Here is a 21,295-nt window from a genome sequence, read left to right on the forward strand (position 1 = left end):
TGAGCATGTCAGGGTTCCATAGCCGCTGGCAGAACAGTTGAAACTGGAGCAGCAGCACGGCCAGGTGGACTGGGGACAGCAAGGAGTCATCAGGCCAGGTAGTCCTGAGGCATGGTCCTAGTGCTCAGGTCCTCTGAGAGAGAGAGAAAGAAAGAAAGAAAGAAAGAAAGAGAGAGAGAGAGAGAATTAGAGAGAGCATACTTAAATTCACACAGGACACCGGATAAGACAGGTGAAATACTCCAGATATAACAGACTGACCCTAGCCCCTGACACATAAACTACTGCAGCATAAATACTGGAGGCTGAGACAGGAGGGGTCGGGAAACACTGTGGCCCATCCGACGATACCCCCGGACAGAGCCAAACAGGCAGGATATAACCCCACCCACTTTGCCAAAGCACAGCCCCCACACCACTAGAAGATATCTTCAACCACCAACTTACCATCCTGAGACAAGGCCGAGTATAGCCCACAAAGATCTCCGCCATTGCACAACCAAAGGGGGGACAACCCAGACAGGAAGATCACGTCAGTGACTCAACCCACTCAAGTGACGCACCCCTCCTAAGGACGGCATGGAAGAGCACCAGTAAGACAGTGACTCACCCCCTGTAATAGGGTTAGAGGCAGAGAATCCCAGTGGAGAGAGGGGAATCGGCCAGGCAGAGACAGCAAGGGCGGTTCGTTGCTCCAGTGCATTTCCGTTCACCTTCACACTCCTGGGACAGAATACACTCCAAAGGACCTACTGAAGAGATGAGTCTTCAATAAAGACTTAAAGGTTGAGACCGAGTCTGCGTCTCTCACATGGGTAGGCAGACCATTCCGTAAAAATGGAGCTCTTTAGGAGAAAGCCTTGCCTCTGGCGGTTTGCTTAGAAATTCTAGGGACAGTTAGGAGGCCTGCGTCTTGTGACCGTAGCGTATGTGTAGGTATGTACGGCAGGACCAAATCGGAAAGATAGGTAGGAGCAAGCCCATGTAATGCTTTGTAGGTTAGCAGTGAAACCTTGAAATCAGCCCTTGCCTTAACAGGAAGCCAGTTTAGAGAGGCTAGAACTGGAGTAATATGATCAAGTTCTTAGGTTCTCATCAAGATTCTAGCAGCCGTGTTTAGCACAAACTGAAGTTTATTTAGTGCTTTATCCGTTTAGCCGGGAAGTAGAGCATTGCAGTTGTCTATCCTAGAAGTGATAGAAGCATGGAATCATTTTTCTGCATAATATTTGGACAGAATTGTCTGATTTTTGCAATGTTACGTAGATGGAAAAAAGCTGTTCTTGAAATAGTATTTATATGTTTGTCAAAAGAGAGATCAGGGTCCAGACTAACGCTGAGGTCCTTCACAGTTTTATTTGAGACGACTGTACAACCATCAATATTAATTGTCAGATTCAACAGAAGATCTCTTTGTTTCTTGGGACCTATAGCAAGTATCTCTGTTTTTTTCCTCGTTTAAAAGTAGAATATTTGCAGCCATCCACTTCCTTATGTCTGAAACACAGGCTTCCAGCGAGGGGAATTTTGGGGCTTCACCATGTTTCATCGAAATGTACAGCTGTGTGTCATCCGCATAGCAGTGAAAGTTAACATTATGTTTCAGAATGACATCACCAAGAGGTAAAATATATAATGAAAACAATAGTGGTCCTAAAATGGGACCTTGAGGAACACTGAAAGTTACAGTTGATTTGTCAGAGGGCAAACCATCCACAGAGACAAACTGATATATTTCCGACAGAGAAGATCTAAACCAGGCCAGAATGTGTCCGTGTAGACCAATTTGGGTTTCCAATCTCTCCAAAAGAATGTGGTGATCGATGCCATCAAAAGCAGCACTAAGGTCTAGGAGCACGAGGACAGATGCAGAGCCTCGGTCTGACGCCATTAAAAGGTCATTTACCACCTTCACAAGTGCAGTCTCAGTGCTATGATGGGGTCTAAAACCATACTGAAGCATTTTGTATACATTGTCTGTCTTCAGGAAGGCAGTGATTTGCCGTGCAACAGCTTTTTTTTTTCAGAGGAATGAGAGATTCGATATAGGCCGATAGTTTTTTATATATTCTGAGTCAATGTTTGGCTTTTTCAAGAGAGGCTTTATTACTGCCACTTTTAGTGAGTTTGGTACACATCCGGTGGATAGAGAGCCGTTTATTATTTTCAACATAGGAGGGCCAAGCACAGGAAGCAGCTCTTTCAGTAGTTTATTGGGAATATGGTACAGTATGCAGATTGATGAAAATAATCATGGCCTCTAAATCTTCATTGTGTCAAGAGATATAGTACTAATACACTTGAGTGTCTCCCTTGATCCTAAGTCCTGGCAGAGTTGTGCAGACTCAGGACAACTGAGCTTTGGAGGAATACGCGTATTTAAAGAGGAGTCTGTAATTTGCTTTCTAATAATCATGATATATAGCCTTCATTTGTCAGAACAAGAATAGACTGACGAGTTTCAGAAGAAAGTTCTTTGTTTCTGGACATTTTGAGCCTGTAATTGAACCCACTAATGCTGATGCTCCAGATACTCAACTAGTCTAAAGAAGGCCAGTTTTATTGCTTCATTAATCAGCACAACAGTTTTCAGCTGTGCTAACATAATTGCAAAAGGGTTTTCTAATGATCAAAGAACCTTTTACAATGATAAACATGGATTTACTAACACAACGTGCCATTGGAACACAGGAGTGTTGGTTGCTGATAATGGGCCTCTGTACGCCTACGTAGATATTCCATAAAAGCCGTTTCCAGCTACAATAGTCATTTACAACATTAACAATGTCTACACTGTCTTTCTAATCGATTTGATGTTATTTTAATGGACAAAAAAATGCTTTTCTTTCAAAAACAGGGACATTTCTAAATGATCCCAAACTTTTGAAAGGTAGTGTATATTATTTTATTTTGTACTTTTCCCCCTTTTTCTCCCCAATTTCATGATATCCAATTGGTAGTTACAGTTTTGTCCTATCGCTGCAACTCCCATATGGACTCGGGAGAGGTGAAGGTTGAGAGCCATGCGTCCTCCGAAACACGACCCTGTCAAGCCACACTGCTTCTTGACACTCTGCTCGCTTAACCCGGAACCCAGCCACACCAATGTGTTGGAGGACACACCGTATAATTGGTGACGGAAGTCAGCTTGCAGGCGCCCGGACCACCACAAGGAGTCGCTAGAGCGCGTTGGGACAAGGAGATCCCGTCCGGCCAAACCCTTGCCTATCGTGGATGACGCTGGCCCAATTGTGCGTCGCCTCATGGGTCTCCCAGTCATGGCCGGCTGTGATACAAAAGCAGGGTGTTCTACCTGAGAATTTTAGAACTTGGACACTGTGTCATTGGCCTAACGTTATATCCTAATTTGACATTGGTGCAGGTCATGTTGTTCGTCACATCTCTGATAAACACAAACTATATCAAATAAAATCTAAGTTTATTTGTTACATGCACAGGATACAGAAGGATACAGAAGGTGTAAACAGTACCGTGAAATGGTTACTTGCATAGTGGAGTCTTTTGTTTAGACATGTAACTAGCTAAACAATTAACCATAATCCCAACTCATAACGTTACTACCCTGCATGAATGTACACATACAGTAGCTAAAGCTAACCAACTACTAGGTTCAATGTTAGCTAGCTAGCTAACATTAGGCTATAACTAGCAATGCAAATGGCTCTGAGATACGAATAATATTACTACACAGATCATACACATAACGTTAGCTAGCGAGCCAGCCAGCTAAGGTTAGCTAGCTACTTAACAGTACGCTTTAACTTGCAATGAAATTGACTTTCTGACAAAATTAGAAATGCATAATATAATATCTAGCTAGACTCTCTTACCGTATACACGTTTTGAACGCTTATCCCTCCCTGTCACAGATGCCATGGTTGCCCTTAGTTTAATGTTGTAATCCATAGACAGGTGTTTAATTCAACACAGCCTTCTGTGTTCTCTTTTCGACTCCATACGCATTTGCAATCATATGCATGAATTTTCTACATCTCCTTAGCGATCATACTTTGCTTCCACTGGGTAATCCACTGACCAAGCTGACTCCACACTCCAAGACTGCTTCCATCACGTGGATTGGGAGATGTTTCGTATTGCGTCAGATAACAACATTGACGAATACGCTGATTCGGTGTGCGAGTTCATTAGAACGTGCGTTGAAGATGTTGTTCCCATAGCAATGATTAAAACATTCCCTAACCAGAAACCGTGGATTGATGGCAGCATTCGTGTGAAACTGAAAGCGCGAACCACTGCTTTTAATCAGGGCAAGGTGTCTGGTAACATGACCGAATACAAACAGTGCAGCTATTCCCTCCGCAAGGCTATCAAACAAGCTAAGCGTCAGTACAGAGACAAAGTAGAATCTCAATTCAACGGCTCAGACACAAGAGGCATGTGGCAGGGTCTACAGTCAATCACGGCCTACAAGAAGAAATCCAGCCCAGTCACGGACCAGGATGTCTTGCTCCCAGGCAGACTAAATAACTTTTTTGCCCGCTTTGAGGACAATACAGTGCCACTGACACGGCCTGCAACGAAAACATGCGGTCTCTCCTTCACTGCAGCCGAGGTGAGTAAGACATTTAAACGTGTTAACCCTCGCAAGGCTGCAGGCCCAGACGGCATCCCCAGCCGCGCCCTCAGAGCATGCGCAGACCAGCTGGCCGGTGTGTTTACGGACATATTCAATCAATCCCTATACCAGTCTGCTGTTCCCACATGCTTCAAGAGGGCCACCATTGTTCCTGTTCCCAAGAAAGCTAAGGTAACTGAGCTAAACGACTACCGCCCCGTAGCACTCACATCCGTCATCATGAAGTGCTTTGAGAGACTAGTCAAGGACCATATCACCTCCACCCTACCTGACACCCTAGACCCACTCCAATTTGCTTACCGCCCAAATAGGTCCACAGACGATGCAATCTCAACCACACTGCACACTGCCCTTAACCATCTGGACAAGAGGAATACCTATGTGAGAATGCTGTTCATCGACTACAGCTCGGCATTCAACACCATAGTACCCTCCAAGCTCGTCATCAAGCTCGAGACCCTGGGTCTCGTCCCCGCCCTGTGCAACTGGGTACTGGACTTCCTGACGGGCCGCCCCCAGGTGGTGAGGGTAGGCAACAACATCTCCTCCCCGCTGATCCTCAACACTGGGGCCCCACAAGGGTGCGTTCTGAGCCCTCTCCTGTACTCCCTGTTCACCCACGACTGCGTGGCCACGCACGCCTCCAACTCAATCATCAAGTTTGCGGACGACACAACAGTGGTAGGCTTGATTACCAACAACGACGAGACGGCCTACAGGGAGGAGGTGAGGGCCCTCGGAGTGTGGTGTCAGGAAAATAACCTCACACTCAATGTCAACAAAACTAAGGAGATGATTGTGGACTTCAGGAAACAGCAGAGGGAACACCCCCCTATCCACATCGATGGAACAGTAGTGGAGAGGGTAGCAACTTTTAAGTTCCTCGGCATACACATCACAGACAAACTGAATTGGTCCACTCACACAGACAGCATCGTGAAGAAGGCGCAGCAGCGCCTCTTCAACCTCAGGAGGCTGAAGAAATTCGGCTTGTCACCAAAAGCACTCACAAACTTCTACAGATGCACAATCGAGAGCATCCTGGCGGGCTGTATCACCGCCTGGTACGGCAACTGCTCTGCCCTCAACCGTAAGGCTCTCCAGAGGGTAGTGAGGTCTGCACAACGCATCACCGGGGGCAAACTACCTGCCCTCCAGGACACCTACACCACCCGATGTTACAGGAAGGCCATAAAGATCATCAAGGACATCAACCACCCGAGCCACTGCCTGTTCACCCCGCTATCATCCAGAAGGCGAGGTCAGTACAGGTGCATCAAAGCTGGGACCGAGAGACTGAAAAACAGCTTCTATCTCAAGGCCATCAGACTGTTAAACAGCCACCACTAACATTGAGTGGCTGCTGCCAACACACTGACAATGACACTGACTCAACTCCAGCCACTTTAATAATGGGAATTGATGGGAAATGATGTAAATATATCACTAGCCACTTTAAACAATGCTACCTTATATAATGTTACTTACCCTACATTATTCATCTCATATGCATACGTATATACTGTACTCTATATCATCGACTGCATCCTTATGTAATACATGTATCACTAGCCACTTTAACTATGCCACTTTGTTTACATACTTATCTCATATGTATATACTGTACTCGATATCATCTACTGTATCTTGCCTATGCTGCTCTGTACCATCACTCATTCATATATATCCTTATGTACATATTCTTTATCCCCTTACACTGTGTATAAGACAGTAGTTTTGGAATTGTTAGTTAGATTACTTGTTGGTTATTACTGCATTGTCGGAACTAGAAGCACAAGCATTTCGCTACACTCGCATTAACATCTGCTAACCATGTGTATGTGACAAATAAAATTTGATTTGATTTGATTTGATTTGATTTCAAAACTTGATCCTCCAGAAGGTGGAGCGCCTTAGCAACACATTTGCTGTTGTTAGTGATACCTTTCATAAATGCAACGGTAGAAAGGATTACCCACACATACTGAGCAGCTCATGTTAGCTATAGACAGAAGTGTACTACATGGCAGACCAATTTGAACAAGATGGAGGGAAAGTTGAAGCATACCTAATGAAATTACAGTTAACTAAAATGTACACTTAATCCAGAGTAAACTAATATATTGAATTTAGTACACAAGAGACAAAATCCACAAATTCTGCAGCACAACGGCAGAGCCATGTCTTATGTGTAAAATGAATATATGACTTAATAATCTATGCTTTCTGGGAATGCAATAAGGTCCAGAAGTTTTGGGCAGAGCCAGAAAATTGGCTATCAGAAGTATTACAATGTAACATACTTTTAATCTGTCTCTCTGCATATTTCAAGACATGGCACATGGGGGTATAGTGAGATACCCAATGGGCTGGAGGATTCTCTTCTCATCCCTCATCTGGAAAAAACGTCAATCAATCAAAACTAAAAATGAATTCATGCACTATGCACATTGTTTTACATAGACAAGAATTGCCTAGTGCATTCTATTCATTTGCCTCCTGCGAGAACAAGCGTAATCAGACAGCCTCTTGTCTCTTCCCTATAGAAAAAAACGCTGTGAGCGTTGTGGTACATCGTTTTACAAAATATTTTTGAATTTCTCAATTGACTGTTCAGAAATCAGAATTTCTGTTTGGCTTGGTCCTACATGATGACAGAATGCATTCTGTTTTGGTATCGCAGGTAATGTTATAAGAAGGTTTGCGTTATGGGTGAGGGGTTTTTAACAAATGTTTGCGGAGAAGGTATTAGGGGTAAGGGTGAACAGCAAAGCCTTCTCTTTAGGGGATGTGAGGGGGCTGCTTAGCATTTCCAAATGAACTTTAGCGCTGTGTTAGTGCTGTCTTCTACCACATATCTGCACCAGCAGAAGGGCTCATCTCCTTAGTAAATACTACCTGTCTGTCGGGTTTACCCCCGGAAGGAGGGAGGGAGAGAGAGAGTGCAGGGGAATGCAGACAGAAAAATAGCAGTACATGGCCATGTTCCTACCTACTGAGCCTATCACATCTGCCAAACACGTCACAAAATGTATTTAGCTAAATATATCTATGTACGAGTTAAAAACAAGGAATGGTGTGAAAAGGGAACCAGACAGACAGAGATGTAAACACTTGCCATCCCAGAAGAGAAGTGGATAGGTTCTTCAACTTTTTTTTATTTCAGAAAAGTCTGTTCCCGAGGAAGTTTTTTGCTGCCAAAATGTTACCTGGCTAACACAGTGAACCATCTTCCCTGGTTGAATCATTTCTGTAATCCCGAACACCTTGTTGACAATAACATTATTTCTGATTTGCATGTCAAGTGAGGCACATTACATTAGGTTAAGTGCTTCGCTCCCCACAAGAGTGTCATTGGCTCACACTGACTGACAACATCCTCTGATGAAAAGAGGGATTGGAAGAGATGGAAAGAGAAGTGTAAGGATGAGATGAGAGAGAGGAGGATGACAGAGCGAGTTGTAGCTGTATGGTGTTTAATCTCTCTCTTGCTTGTCATTCTTCTTGCAGACACAGCATATGTGCGGGTTTTCATCAGCGACGTGAACGATAACAAACCCGTCTTTGCTCAGCGCCTCTATGAAGTTGGGGTTGACGAGGATGCAGATGTCGGCCTGGCTGTTGTCACTGTCAGTGCTAATGACGAAGATGAAGGTATGGAAGGAAGGATGAGGAAGAAATGCGAGAGAGCAGCGAAGCCCAAGAATTTCCACCAGTGATGGCACTTTTGCACTAATGGCAGTGAAATTAGTGAATGTGTAACATTTATTTTTTCTCAGGAGTGCATGTTAAGCCAGTGAGGCAGGTAACCTGGCACAGGTATAACATTTCATGAGAAACTTGAGGGAAAAGTACATTTTTCACATTCTGTGCAGGGCCAAAACTGTCATTGGTAAGACATTAGACTTTGGGCAGAGGTAACTGTTAATCACAGAATTACATTTTTCCCAAACCTAGACTTGTCTAGTTTTAGAGACAATGTGGGCAGTGAAGGGTTAAAATGTTCCAAAATGACACACCACAAGTGCCATCTCCCCATCTGGATGTAGCTCTGCTGGAATCATGCTGAGACGAGATAAGCTGAGCACCATGCTACATTAAGACGCAGCCATTTAATAGTCAAGTAATGCAACACTACATATGTTCTAAAAAGACAGACACACTTCTCCTGCACAGTACAGTAGGTGGGTGGGATTTGGTGTGATAAACCAGTTTATCCCCTGTACAGCGGCAACACTCTGTGTAATACCAGCTATGTTTTGGGTTGTTAATCAAGTATTTATCGCAAGCGGGGGTTGGTGCTGCTTAGTTTATAGGGTAGCCTATTTAGCACTAGCTGCAACCAAGCCAAGATGAACAACCAGACAACACCAGCCCCCAGCATTTAAAGGAGCCTAAACCCAATCTGTCTTTTTTTTATCCACACATGGGCTCAACTGCAGTAGAAGCTTATAGGAAAGCCCTGAGGGAGCACTTTGTCTGCTGATTTATGTTAATAGCAGAGATTAGACTAGTATTTTCATTGGGTTTGTAGCTCCTTTAACACAACAGACTGGTTTAAAGGGGAGTCATGAAATATCCATAGGACTATTTTATCTGGCTAAATTAGCCCACAGGACGGTCTCCATGGACACACACTGGAGATCTACTTCCTCATTGATTTCTCAACCCTCATAGTGACAGACAGATGTAGGATCTTAATTTGACCTATATTGTTCCAGCAAAATAATCTGTCAGCAACAGGATTTGAACGTTTAGTCCATAATGTTGCTTGATCGGTGGTTAGCTGGCCAAAAGTAGGCTACATGAAAAGTGCTATACTGTAGTACTCAACCTGTCTCGAGTCTGGTCTCAAGACCACATTTTGAGTGTCTTGGTCTTGTGTCAGATACATTTGTACTTGGTCTTGACTCGGTCTCGGACAGTGAGGACTTGTCATTTCTTCCAGAGACCACCCGAGACCAGCAGAGTAAAAAACGTGTAATTATCAACTTCCATTCAGTAAGCGCATAAAACCGCTTTGCCAGGCCAAATATATTCAATTCTTTCTTGAAACATTAATACCTGCAGTCTTTATATCTAGTATAGACATGTTTACGCAGTGGCAAACCTATTGGACCTAGGCCTTCAGTGGCGAACCTATTGGACCTAGGACTTCAGTGGCAAACCTATTGGACCTAGGCCTTCAGTGGCAAACCTATTGGACCTAGGCCTTCAGTGTGTGACAGGTTCGTGATGCTGAAAGGACAGCAATTGTAATACAAGCGCACTCATTTCAAAAAGTGCACTTTTTATAAAACACAGTGCTAGTGGCATAGTGGAGGCTATACGCAGGTATAAACCCTATACCCTATTTTTTTACGGGCATTGCTTGTAGTCACTCAATCCCCACTAATTGGTTATCAAAGTAGTGTAGTGGAGGTTTATGACTTATCAATTATGTAGTACAACATAGAAATCATGCACAAAGCAGCCTACACAATTGCAAACCATGTGAAATATATTCACATGCACACCGCACACAGTCTAGTTTCAACTGACTATCATCTGAAGGCAGCAAGAGCACACAGCTCTCAACTGGTTTTGACATGGAGCAGCTCACAGAAGAATGACATCGGTAGCCTGCAGGGTAGGTAGGAAAGATGTTTCAACTCATGACATCTACCAGTAAATGCTAACTAAGGCAACAATGGGTATGTAAACCAGGAATTGAAAAAGTATGATCATAAGTCTTGGTTGGTGCTGTAGGATTTTTGTGATGCACAATTCACTCATCATGCCCTGTTTGCATCAGGGGAGTAGGCATAGGTGGGCCTGGGTGGACACAGACCCACCCACTGGGGAGCCAGGTCCAACAAATCTGATTGAGAAAAAACAAAAAAGAATACATTATTATTACAAAAATACTCAATTTTCCCAGACCTCCAAATGGTTCCATGACGTGGTTTAAGCATTGTTGTGAACTTAGAACATCAAATTACAATTTAAAAAATAATAATAATTCTTTAGAAAGTGTGATTTTGAGAGTGCAAATCTGAAAAATATTTAAGAAAACTAATAAAAAAAACAGGAATTTTTCACAAAGGGTGCCTTTCTTTCGTTGGGCATGCTGTTTGGGAAATATTGTCATATGCTGCATTTGCTATAGGTCAATTGTTTACGTTTTGTTCATGACACTTTGATATCTTGATAATATGCAGCTGTTTAAAGGGCAAATCTACAAATGTAACAATAACAAAATGGGCACCCCGCCACTGTTATTGTTAAAATCTGAGGGGTGGGACTGGAGAAATATAACCATTCTCAGATTAGTAGACAGAGCTACAGTATGGATGCAAGGACTGACCATCCATGATATGAAAATTATTGTTTTAACCATGTTATGAAGCTATAAAGTGTTTGTTTACATTTACAATGATTACAAACATTGGAGTAAAACAAGATTAAATTTTGGGTTTGCATGGATTGTGACAGTTGAAGCTAAGCTCATGAGGCATGTATAAGTTATATTCTTCAAGAATCAATGGATATACAGTACCAGTAAAAAGTTTAGACACAACCAGGGTTTTTCTTTATTTTTTAAAACTATTTTCTACATTGTAGAATAACAGTGAAGACATCAACACTATGAAATAACACTGGCTCTCATTAGGACCACCACAGGAAATGAAGACCCAGAGTTATCTCTGCTGCAGAGGATAAATTAATTACCAGCCTCAGAAATTGTAGCCCAAATAAATGCTTCACTGAGTTCAAGTAACAGCAGCATCTCAACACCAACTGTTCAGAGGCTGCGTGAATCAGGATCATGATCAAATTGCTGCAAAGAAACCACTATTAAAGGACACCAATAAGAAGAAGAGACTTGCTTGGTATAAGAAACATGAGCAATGGACATTAGACTGGTGGAAATCTGTCCTTTGGTCTGATGAGTCCAATTTTGAGATTTTTGGTTCCAACCGCTGTGTTTTTGTGAGATGCAGAGTAGGTGAATGGATGATCTCCGCATGTGTGGTTTCCACCGTGAAGCATGGAGGAGGCGGTGAGATGGTGTGGGGGTGCTTTGCTGGTGACTCTGTCAGTGATTTATTTAGAATTCAAGGCACACTTAACCAGCATGGCTACCACAGCATTCTGCAGTGATACACCATTCCATCTGGGTTGCTCTTAGTAGGACTATCATTTGTTTTTCAACAGGACAATGACCCAACACACCTCTAAACTGTGTAATGGCTATTTGACCAAGAAGAAGAGTGATGGAGAGCTGCATCAGATGACCTGGCCCCCAAAATCACCTAACCTCAAATCATTTCAGATGGTTTGGGATGAGTTGGACAGCAGAGTGAAGGAAAAGCACCCAACATGTGCTCAGCATATGTGGGAACTCCTTCAAGACAGCTGGAAAAGCATTCCAGGTGAAGCTAGTTAAGAAAATGCCGAGAGTGCGCAAGGCTGTCATCAAGGCAAAGGGTGGCTACTTTGAAGAATCTAAAATATATATTTCTTTGCTTACTAAATGATTCCATATGTGCTATGTCATAGTGTTGATGTCTTCACTATTATTCTACAATGTTGAAAATAGTAAAAAAATTAAGAAAACCCCTTGAGTAGGTGTGTCCAAACTTTTGACTGGTACTGTACATACAGTTGAAGTTGAAAGTTTACAAACACCTTAGCCAAATACATTTATACTCAGTTTTTCACAATTCCTGACATTTAATCCTAGTAAAAATTCCCTGTCTTTTAAGTCAGTTAGGATCACCACTTTATTTTAAGAATGTGAAATGCCAGAATAATAGTAGAGAGCATGATTTAGGTAGGTAGAAAGGTAGAATGGTGGTGATGTGGACGCCAAGGAACTTTAAATCAAATTTATTTATAATGCCCTTCTTAGCTGATATCTCAAAGTGCTGTACAGAAACACAGCCTAAAACCTCAAACAGCAAGCAATGCAGGTGTAGAAGCACAGTGGCTAGGAAAAACTCCCTAGAAAGGCCAGCACCTAGGAAGAAACCTAGAGAGGAACCAGGCTATGAGGGGTGGCCAGTCCTCTTTTGTCTGTGCCGGGTGGAGATTATAACAGAACATGGCCAAGATGTTCAAATGTTCATAGATGTTCATTTATTTCAGCTTTTATTTCTTTCATCACATTCCCAGTGGGTCAGAAGTTTACATACACTCAAGGTAGCATTGCCTTTAAATTGTTTAACTTGGGTCAAACGTTTCGGGTAGCCTTCCATAAGCTTCCCACAATAAGTTGGGTGAATTTTGGCCCATTCCTCCTGACAGAGCTGGTGGAACTGAGTCAGGTTGATAGGCCTTCTTGCTCTCAAACACTTTTTCAGTTCTGCCCACAAATGTTCTATAGGATTGAGGTCAGGGCTTTGTGATGGCCACTCCAATACCTTGACTTTATTGTCCTTAAACCTTTATGCCACAACTTTGGAAGTATGCTTTGGGTCATTGTCCATTTGGAAGACCCATTTGCGACCAAGCTTTAACTTCCCGACTGATGTCTTGAGATGTTGCTTCAATATATCCACATATTTTTCCATCATCATGATTCCATCTATTTTGTGAAGTGCACCAGTCCCTCTTGCAGCAAAGCACCCCCACAACATGATGCTGCCACCCCCATGCTTCACGGTTGGGATGGTGTTCTTCGGCTTGCAAACCTCCCCCTTTTTCCTCCAAACATAACGGTGGCCCATTCCTCCATGCAGATCTCCTCTAGAGCAGTGATGTTTTGGGGCTGTTGCTGGGCAACACGGACTTTCAACTCCCTCCAAAGATTTTCTATGGGGTTGAGATCTGGAGACTGGCTAGGCCACTCCAGGACCTTGAAATGCTTCTTACGAACCCACTCCTTCGTTGCCCGGGCGGTGTGTTTGGGATCATTGTCATGCTGAAAGACCCAGCCACGTTTCATCTTCAATGCCCTTGCTGATGAAAGGAGGTTTTCACTCAAAATCTCATGATGACATGGCCCCATTCATTCTTTCCTTTACACGGATCAGTCGTCCTGGTCCCTTTGCAGAAAAACAGCCCCAAAGCATGATGTTTCCACCCCCATGCTTCACAGTAGGTATGGTGTTCTTTGGAAGCAACTCAGCATTCTTTGTCCTCCAAACACGACGAGTTGAGTTTTTACCAGTTGAGTTTTCATCTGACCATATGACATTCTCCCAATCTTCTTCTGGATCATCCAAATGCTCTCTAGCAAACTTCAGACGGGCCTGGACATGTACTGGCTTAAGCAGGGGGACACGTCTGGCACTGCAGGATTTGAGTCCCTGGCGGCGTAGTGTGTTACTGATGGTAGGCTTTGTTACTTTGGTCCCAGCTCTCTGCAGGTCATTCACTAGGTCCCCCCGTGTGGTTCTGGGATTTTTGCTCACCGTTCTTGTGATCATTTTGACCCCACAGGGTGAGATCTTGCGTGGAGCACCAGATCGAGGGAGATTATCAGTGGTCTTGTATGTCTTCCATTTCCTAGTAATTGCTCCCACAGTTGATTTCTTCAAACCAAGCTGCTTACCTATTGCAGATTCAGTCTTCCCAGCCTGGTGCAGGTCTACAATTTTGCTTCTGGTGTCCTTTGACAGCTCTTTGGTCTTGGCCATAGTGAAGTTTGGAGTGTGACTGTTTGAGGTTGTGGACAGGTGTCTTTTATACTGATAACAAGTTCAAACAGGTGCTATTAATACAGGTAAACGAGTGGAGGACAGAGAAGCCTCTTAAAGAAGAAGTTACAGGTCTGTGAGAGCCAGAAATCTTGCTTGTTTGTAGGTGACCAAATACTTATTTTCCACCATAATTTTCAAATAAATTCATAAAAAATCCTACAATGTGATTTTCTGGATTTTTTTTTTTTTTCTCATTCTGTCTGTCATAGTTGAAGTGTACCTATGATGAAAATTACAGGCCTCTCTCATCTTTTTAAGTGGGAGAACTTGCACAATTGGTGTCTGACTACATACTTTTTTGCCCCACTGTAGATGTCCTAACCGACTTGCCAAAACTATAGTTTGTGAACAAGAAATCTGTGGTGTGGTTGAAAAACGAGTTTTAATGACTCCAAGTGTATGTGAACTTCTGACTTCAACTGTATGTACTGAGGCTGCATATGAAAGAGCACCATGTTCCTTGTATGAAGCACTGCTTTTGGACAGAGATTATGGGGCAAACAAGTATTGTACTAAGTAAGGAATAGGGCGCCATTTCAGACTTGCCCAAATTCTAAGTACAGCATCTAAAACTCCATCCCCCAGAATCCCCTCTTAAATTCCCTGGTCCCTCCCCAGGTGCCAATGCCAAGTTGCGCTACCAGATAACTTCGGGCAACACAGGGGGGGTGTTTGACATGGAGCCTGAGGTGGGAACCATCTTTGTCGCCCAGCCTCTGGACTACGAGCAGCAGAAGAGGTACAAGCTGCTGGTGCTGGCATCGGACGGGAAGTGGGAGGACTACGCCGCCGTGGTGGTCAACGTGGTCAACAAGAATGACGAGGCGCCCGTCTTCTCCATGAATGAGTACTATGGCTCAGTGACAGAGGAGCTAGATGGCTCACCGGTCTTTGTGCTCCAGGTGTGTGTTCTTTCTCTAACCTGGGTGCCAGTCTGTTTCTGTTTGAGCGGTCAGGTACTGAGGCAGGATAGCCAGGATAGTCTTTATCAAGCATAAATATCAAATACTTACTTCTGTATGTCATGCATGTACATGACAAGTCTGCTATCCATTACATAAACAATGGATGTAAAGATAGATTGATGGGATGCTTGCTTAGAAAGACAGGTACACGGATGCATGCACACACACGCACGCACATACACACACACACACACACACACACACACACACACACACACACACACACACACACACACACACACACACACACACACACACACACACACACACACACACACTTAGATGTTGATTGCTGATGAGTTGGGTGTCTCACCAGGTGACGGCCACGGACCCAGACAAGGATGCAGACCAGGACGCCGTCCGCTACTCTCTCCATGGTCAGGGGGCGGACTCTCAGTTTATGATTAATGAGAACACGGGGGAGATGTACGCCCAGAAGACGCTGGACCGCGAGGAGCGGGCTGTGTGGCGTTTCGTGGTCCTGGCCACGGACGAGAAAGGGGAGGGGCTCACCGGCTTCACTGACGTCATCATCAACGTGTGGGACATCAATGACAACGAGCCCGCTTTCACCTGCGCACCCGATGGCTGCCACGGCAACGTAGCCGAGAACTCACCCCCAGGAAGTTTTGTCATGGAGATGACGGCGGCAGACCTTGACGACACGGCAGTGGGTCAGAACGCCATCCTCACCTATCGTATCATCAAGAACGCCCGTGACGCGGATTCTGAGGAACTATTTACAATCGACACTAGTACGGGCACCATCTCCGTGGTGACCGGCGGGCTGGACAGGGAGGTGGCAGAGCGGCACCAGCTGGTGGTCGAAGCCAGGGATGGAGGGGACATGGTGGGTACAGCTACCGCCACTATCATCATCATGGACCTGAACGACCATACCCCTCGGTTCAAAGATGAGTGGTGTGGGGCTCGTGTGTCTGAGAGCAGCCCTCCAGACTCAACCGTGCTGGAGCTGGAAGCTGTGGACCCAGACTCTGGCCCTCACGGCCTGCTGGGCTTCAGTGTGGTGGCGGGGGACCAGTGGGAGAGGTTCTACATGGTGAGCCACAGAGCAGAGCAGTCTGGGAGTCTGAAGCTGAGGAAGGGGCTGGACTATGAGAGGCCCGGAGAGCAGCGCTTCAACCTCACCATCCAGGTGGAGGACTCTGACTTCTCCAGCCTCATCCACTGCATCATCCAGGTGCTGGATGAGAACGACCACATCCCTGAGTTCACCACCACCTTCTACCCCCTCGCTCCTCTAGTGGAGGATGTTGCCGTGGGAACCAGCATCACCCAGGTGGTGGCCAATGACTCAGACTCTGACCTGAATGGGGAAATAGTCTACAGCATCTCCCCGGAGTCAGACCCGTACGGTAATTTTATAGTGGACCGAGACGGCATTGTGACCGTGACCCGCCCGCTGGACAGAGAGACAATGCCCGAGTACCAGCTGGTTGTCATGGCGACAGACCGTGGGAGTCTGGCGTTGACGGGGAGCGCCACGGTCCAGCTGAGCCTGCTTGATGTTAATGACAATGGGCCAGAGCTGGAGGTGGCCTACACCCCTGTCCTCTGGGAGAACAGCCCTGCTCCACAGCTGGTGTGGCTCAACCAGACCTCCACGCTGCTCCACGTTATCGACAGGGACTCCCCAGAGAATGGGCCTCCCTTCTCCCTCGCCCTTCCCCGTCTTTACGCCCCCGACTTCCACCTGCAGGACCATGGCAATGGCACGGCAACGCTCACAGCGCTGCGCCGCTTCGACCGTGAGCGCCAGAGGGAGTTCCTCCTGCCCGTGGTCATGACGGACAGCGGCCGTCCGCCAATGACGGTCACCAACACGCTCACCATCACCGTGGGCGACCAGAATGACAACGCCCACCAGGAGGGAGAGAAGGAGATTTACTTTCACAGCCGGAGGGGTGAGTCCCAACTTTCCATCAACTTTTAGACATTCGTATTCACGAAGCCTCTAAGAGTAGGTGTGCTGATCTAGGATCAAGTCCCCCCTTTTATTCTTCATGATTTAAAAGGCAACACTAAGATTCTTTGTGAATATGGACCCAGGCCTTTCCCCAAGTTAGCACAGCATGGCGGTGCTCTTTCTGTCTTTCTGTGTACCTATTCTGTATTGTCTGAATTAGTAATTGATACACCCGGGGCAAATATTAGCATTTTGTTGCAGCATTTCATGATTCTTGATTGCAAATCATTCCTATCGGGCTTAAGAGCATTCGACCCCCACACACTCTCTCCACTCTGCTAATTGTATCTGGCCCTGATGTTAACTTGACCATTATAAGATCTGTGGTGTTCCTCAGGGGTGATTGTTAGGCCCATTAAAGTTCTGATCATAGACCTGGATTTTTTAGTTTTCAGTAATTTTATGAGACACTGCAGCAGCTTGACTCATACAGGCCCTGGTTGTTTACTCAGCTGCAGTACGCTGGCACTGGGGCTCGATAATAACATAGTCCATAGAGAGATAGCCCTGACTTCCTTAAGCTCTCAGCGCTCCTCGCATCTCAAGTACTGGAAGCCTATTCAACCCAGACAGTGGGACTTCACACTCATGAACAGAATAGGAAGAACAGAAACAGCAGAATCACAGAACAGCAGATAAGAAAAAGGCTGAAGATTAGCGGCCTGGGGCCTCTATCACTTTCGGTTTGGAAACCGTTGTTTTCAGACAAATTCAAAGTCTTTGTGTGCGCTGGACAGGAAGGATGCAGACTACTTCGCTGGGCAAGGTCTATGCCCCTGATCAAGATGATTGGGACAACAAGACCTACACCTTAGACGCAGGAGGAATGAGGTAGGTGTTATGTTTGTCTGTAACCAGCGTGAGTCATAACAGGACAGTTAATCAGTTAAGCAGTTAACATATGACAGATGCAAATATGTATCCCTATAAATATGACCTTCAGCTACTTTCACTCAAAGTCTCAGAGTCAAATAAAATGAAATGTGATTTGTCAGATGCTTGGTAAAGCACAGGTGTAGACTAACAGTGAAATGCTTACTTATGAACCCTTCCCAACGATGCAGAGAGAAAAATAAATAAATAATAGAAATATAGAAAGATAATAGCATGAGGAATAAATACACAATGTGTAATCTTGGCTATATACACAGGGTACCAGTACTGAGTTGATGTGCAGGGGTACGAGGTAATTTAGATAGATATATACATATAAATAGGGATAAAGTGACTAGGCAGCAGGAGAGACAATAAACAGTAACAGTCAAAGAAAGTCAAAGAAATGGAAAGGATGGAGGATATTACCACATTTCCTACTTGGCCAACAAGTGCCTCTTGTTCAACATGCACTTAACCCTAATTGCTCCTGTAAGTCGCTCTGGATAAGAGCATTTGCTAAATGACAAAAATGTCAAATGTTAATGTAATCAGAGCAATCAGTGGATGCATTTGTATCATGTCAACTGGTGGACTCGCTGGGGAACAAGGATCAAGAATATTTACACCAAGATTGTTTGCAATTTTGCATCTAACACAGTCAGGGAACAGAAGAAAATCCCAATTGCATATTTGACACATTCCTGTTTTATTCATATGCCAATCCTGACCTGTTTCTATGACTACCGAGCTCCTTTGGTGGAGATGTAAACAAAATAGCATTTACCTCCCAGCAGAAACAAAACAGTTGTTATTTCCGTTAATTTCCTTTGGTAGTCCAGGGTTGTAGGCACAAAATGGAATAAAACATGGAATAAACACTTAAATTGCTTGTCCATGTCCAATAAGAAACATTTATTTCCATTTTCCGTTGTATTTTAAAATATTTTCCATCGCATGCCCTTAATGAATACTACCCAGTCTTTTCCAACACATTTATGTCCTCCACTACAGGTATTTCACTCTAAACAGGAGTTCAGGCCACCTGGCCATCAGACAGAACACCCTAGCAGGGAGCTACTATCTCAGAGTGGGAGTGTCGGACGGGGTGTGGCCAGACGTGGTGTCTGGGGTCACAGTTCACGTCCGGGAGCTAGAGGACATGGCCATCCACTCGTCAGCCTCCCTGCGTCTGACCGGTAAGCTACTGCAGCATGACAACATCGTACTTATCTATTCTACAGTTTATGTCATGATTCGTGATTACACTCTTAGAAAAAAAGGTGCTGTCTAGAACCTAAAAGGGTTCTTCATTGTCCCAATAAGGTTCCTAGTAAAAACCCTTTTTGGTTCCAGGTGGAACCCTTTTGGGTTCTATGTAGAACCCTTTCAACACATCGTTCAGCAACTAGAGTCATGCTTCTTCAGCTGCTGTTACTCCACAGCAGGGATGCTCTATATGAGATGATGAGTCTGAAACTGTCAACATGAATAACTTTTTCCATTTGTTTTCCTTTCTCTTGCACTCTATCGCTCATCTTTCCGCCCACACCAAACGTCAGGCTTTTTATTTTACTTCGTTCTGTTGTTGGAGAGATAGACAATGTAGCTTCCGAGACATATTACAGGTTGTGATATTAATTCATGGTAATCAGCTGCTGCTCTCTGGATTAAAATAGAAGAAAGAAGAATGAGTAAATTATTTTTTTAAATGAATGAATTAAAAAACATACAGAACCCTGTAGACTTACAGTATACACCTTAACATAGAGAGTATCTCTGGATCTAGAACTGGTACTTTTAAATCTGAGGCTAAGCTGTGAGTCAGTAAATTCAATGGATTGGATTTATGTTAATCTTTAACAAAAGATCCAAGCGATTTATGTAGAATTGGGGGATCTCACCTTTTCACCTTTACAAGCTGTGAGGTATGTACTTTAAAGCAAATCTATTAGGATAACCTATAGTCGCTATCACTTCAAGCAGCAGTGTGTATCACACCTCAGGTGACGTTTTCACAAACATATGAAGTTTAATGTCTTGGTCTTTTGGCTCTCTCTGGGCAAACCCCAAATGTAAAGGTCAATTTCAAAACTGCCAGGTTAGTCCTTGACATTTGAAAATCCATTTTATGAATAGACTGCAAGGCTATTAGGCATGCCAGGGCATCAATTTCACTTTGTAGAGATTAAAGAGGACTTTTTCCATCCTCTCCGATATTATTAGAAGAGACGCATTGCATTGCTAATGCTTCAACCTCTAAATCTATTTGACAGTGAGGCCGTCAATGTTTTATACTGGAGCCAAGAATCGGTCTCAGTGGAAATAATTAAAGAACGGTAAGTTAAATAGTTTCACTACATGGGTGAGTGAATCAATGTGAGGCCAGTATAGATCAATTCTATTTGCTAATTGAACCAAGACTGAGTTCACTTTGATCAACTCCTCCTGTCAGTAAATAGTGAATGTTCTTGAGGTTCTAATGCCTGAGGTGTGTTTCTGTCTTTGTGTGTGTGCCTGTGTGTGTGTGTGCATATGTGTGTGTATTTCCCCCTTCTGCAGGCATCACTGCCAGAGAGTTTATTGAGTCCCGGGTGGACGAGAGGAGTCGACAGGATATGTTCAGGAGCTTCCTGTCTGAACACCTGTCCATCAGATCCGGCACAATCAACGTCTTCAGCCTGACAGACGTTAGACCGAAGACGCTGGACGTGCGCTTCTCTGTGCACAGCGATGGCTACCTGCGTCCAGAGAAACTACACGGATACCTGGCGGCGCATAGAAAGAAGGTACACGCCTCGATGTTTTCCCATCTTGAAGATAGGGATCTTAGCTCATACATCTCTGGGTGCAGAGCTTGGTGTTGTCGATATTGTTTCTTTATCAGCTAAGAGGTGCAATGTGCATTCATATTTTTTTCAATAATGTTGTTCGCACCAACTCTCCCTGTTCTGTGTTCATAACTGCTTCCTTACTCATTCTCTCTCTCCCTCACCTCATTCCCTATATCTCTCCATCCCTCTTTCACTCTCTCGCCGACCCTCCTTTCTCTGTTTATCTCATTTCTCATTCATTTATTGAAAATAAATCTGCCATTTTGGAGATGTACTCGTTTCTTTATAAGTAAATATTTGTATGCGTGAGGAGTATCAGCCAGGCTCATCTC

General features: G+C 44.3%; 1 protein-coding gene across 1 annotated transcript in view; it reads left to right on the top strand.

The window, feature by feature from the left end:
* The window catches only part of LOC112219000 (neural-cadherin-like), a 100,735-nt gene that overhangs the window by 39,332 nt on the left and 40,108 nt on the right, over nucleotides 1–21,295 (top strand). The window contains exons 16-21 of the mRNA XM_042301174.1: nucleotides 8,129–8,272; nucleotides 14,923–15,206; nucleotides 15,586–17,194; nucleotides 17,994–18,087; nucleotides 19,144–19,328; nucleotides 20,692–20,918. Coding sequence (XP_042157108.1) covers nucleotides 8,129–8,272; nucleotides 14,923–15,206; nucleotides 15,586–17,194; nucleotides 17,994–18,087; nucleotides 19,144–19,328; nucleotides 20,692–20,918 — 2,543 coding nt within the window. The remainder of the gene's footprint in view (nucleotides 1–8,128; nucleotides 8,273–14,922; nucleotides 15,207–15,585; nucleotides 17,195–17,993; nucleotides 18,088–19,143; nucleotides 19,329–20,691; nucleotides 20,919–21,295) is intronic.

The sequence above is a fragment of the Oncorhynchus tshawytscha genome, linkage group LG19 (assembly GCF_018296145.1).
Source record: "Oncorhynchus tshawytscha isolate Ot180627B linkage group LG19, Otsh_v2.0, whole genome shotgun sequence".
Taxonomy (NCBI): domain Eukaryota; kingdom Metazoa; phylum Chordata; class Actinopteri; order Salmoniformes; family Salmonidae; genus Oncorhynchus; species Oncorhynchus tshawytscha.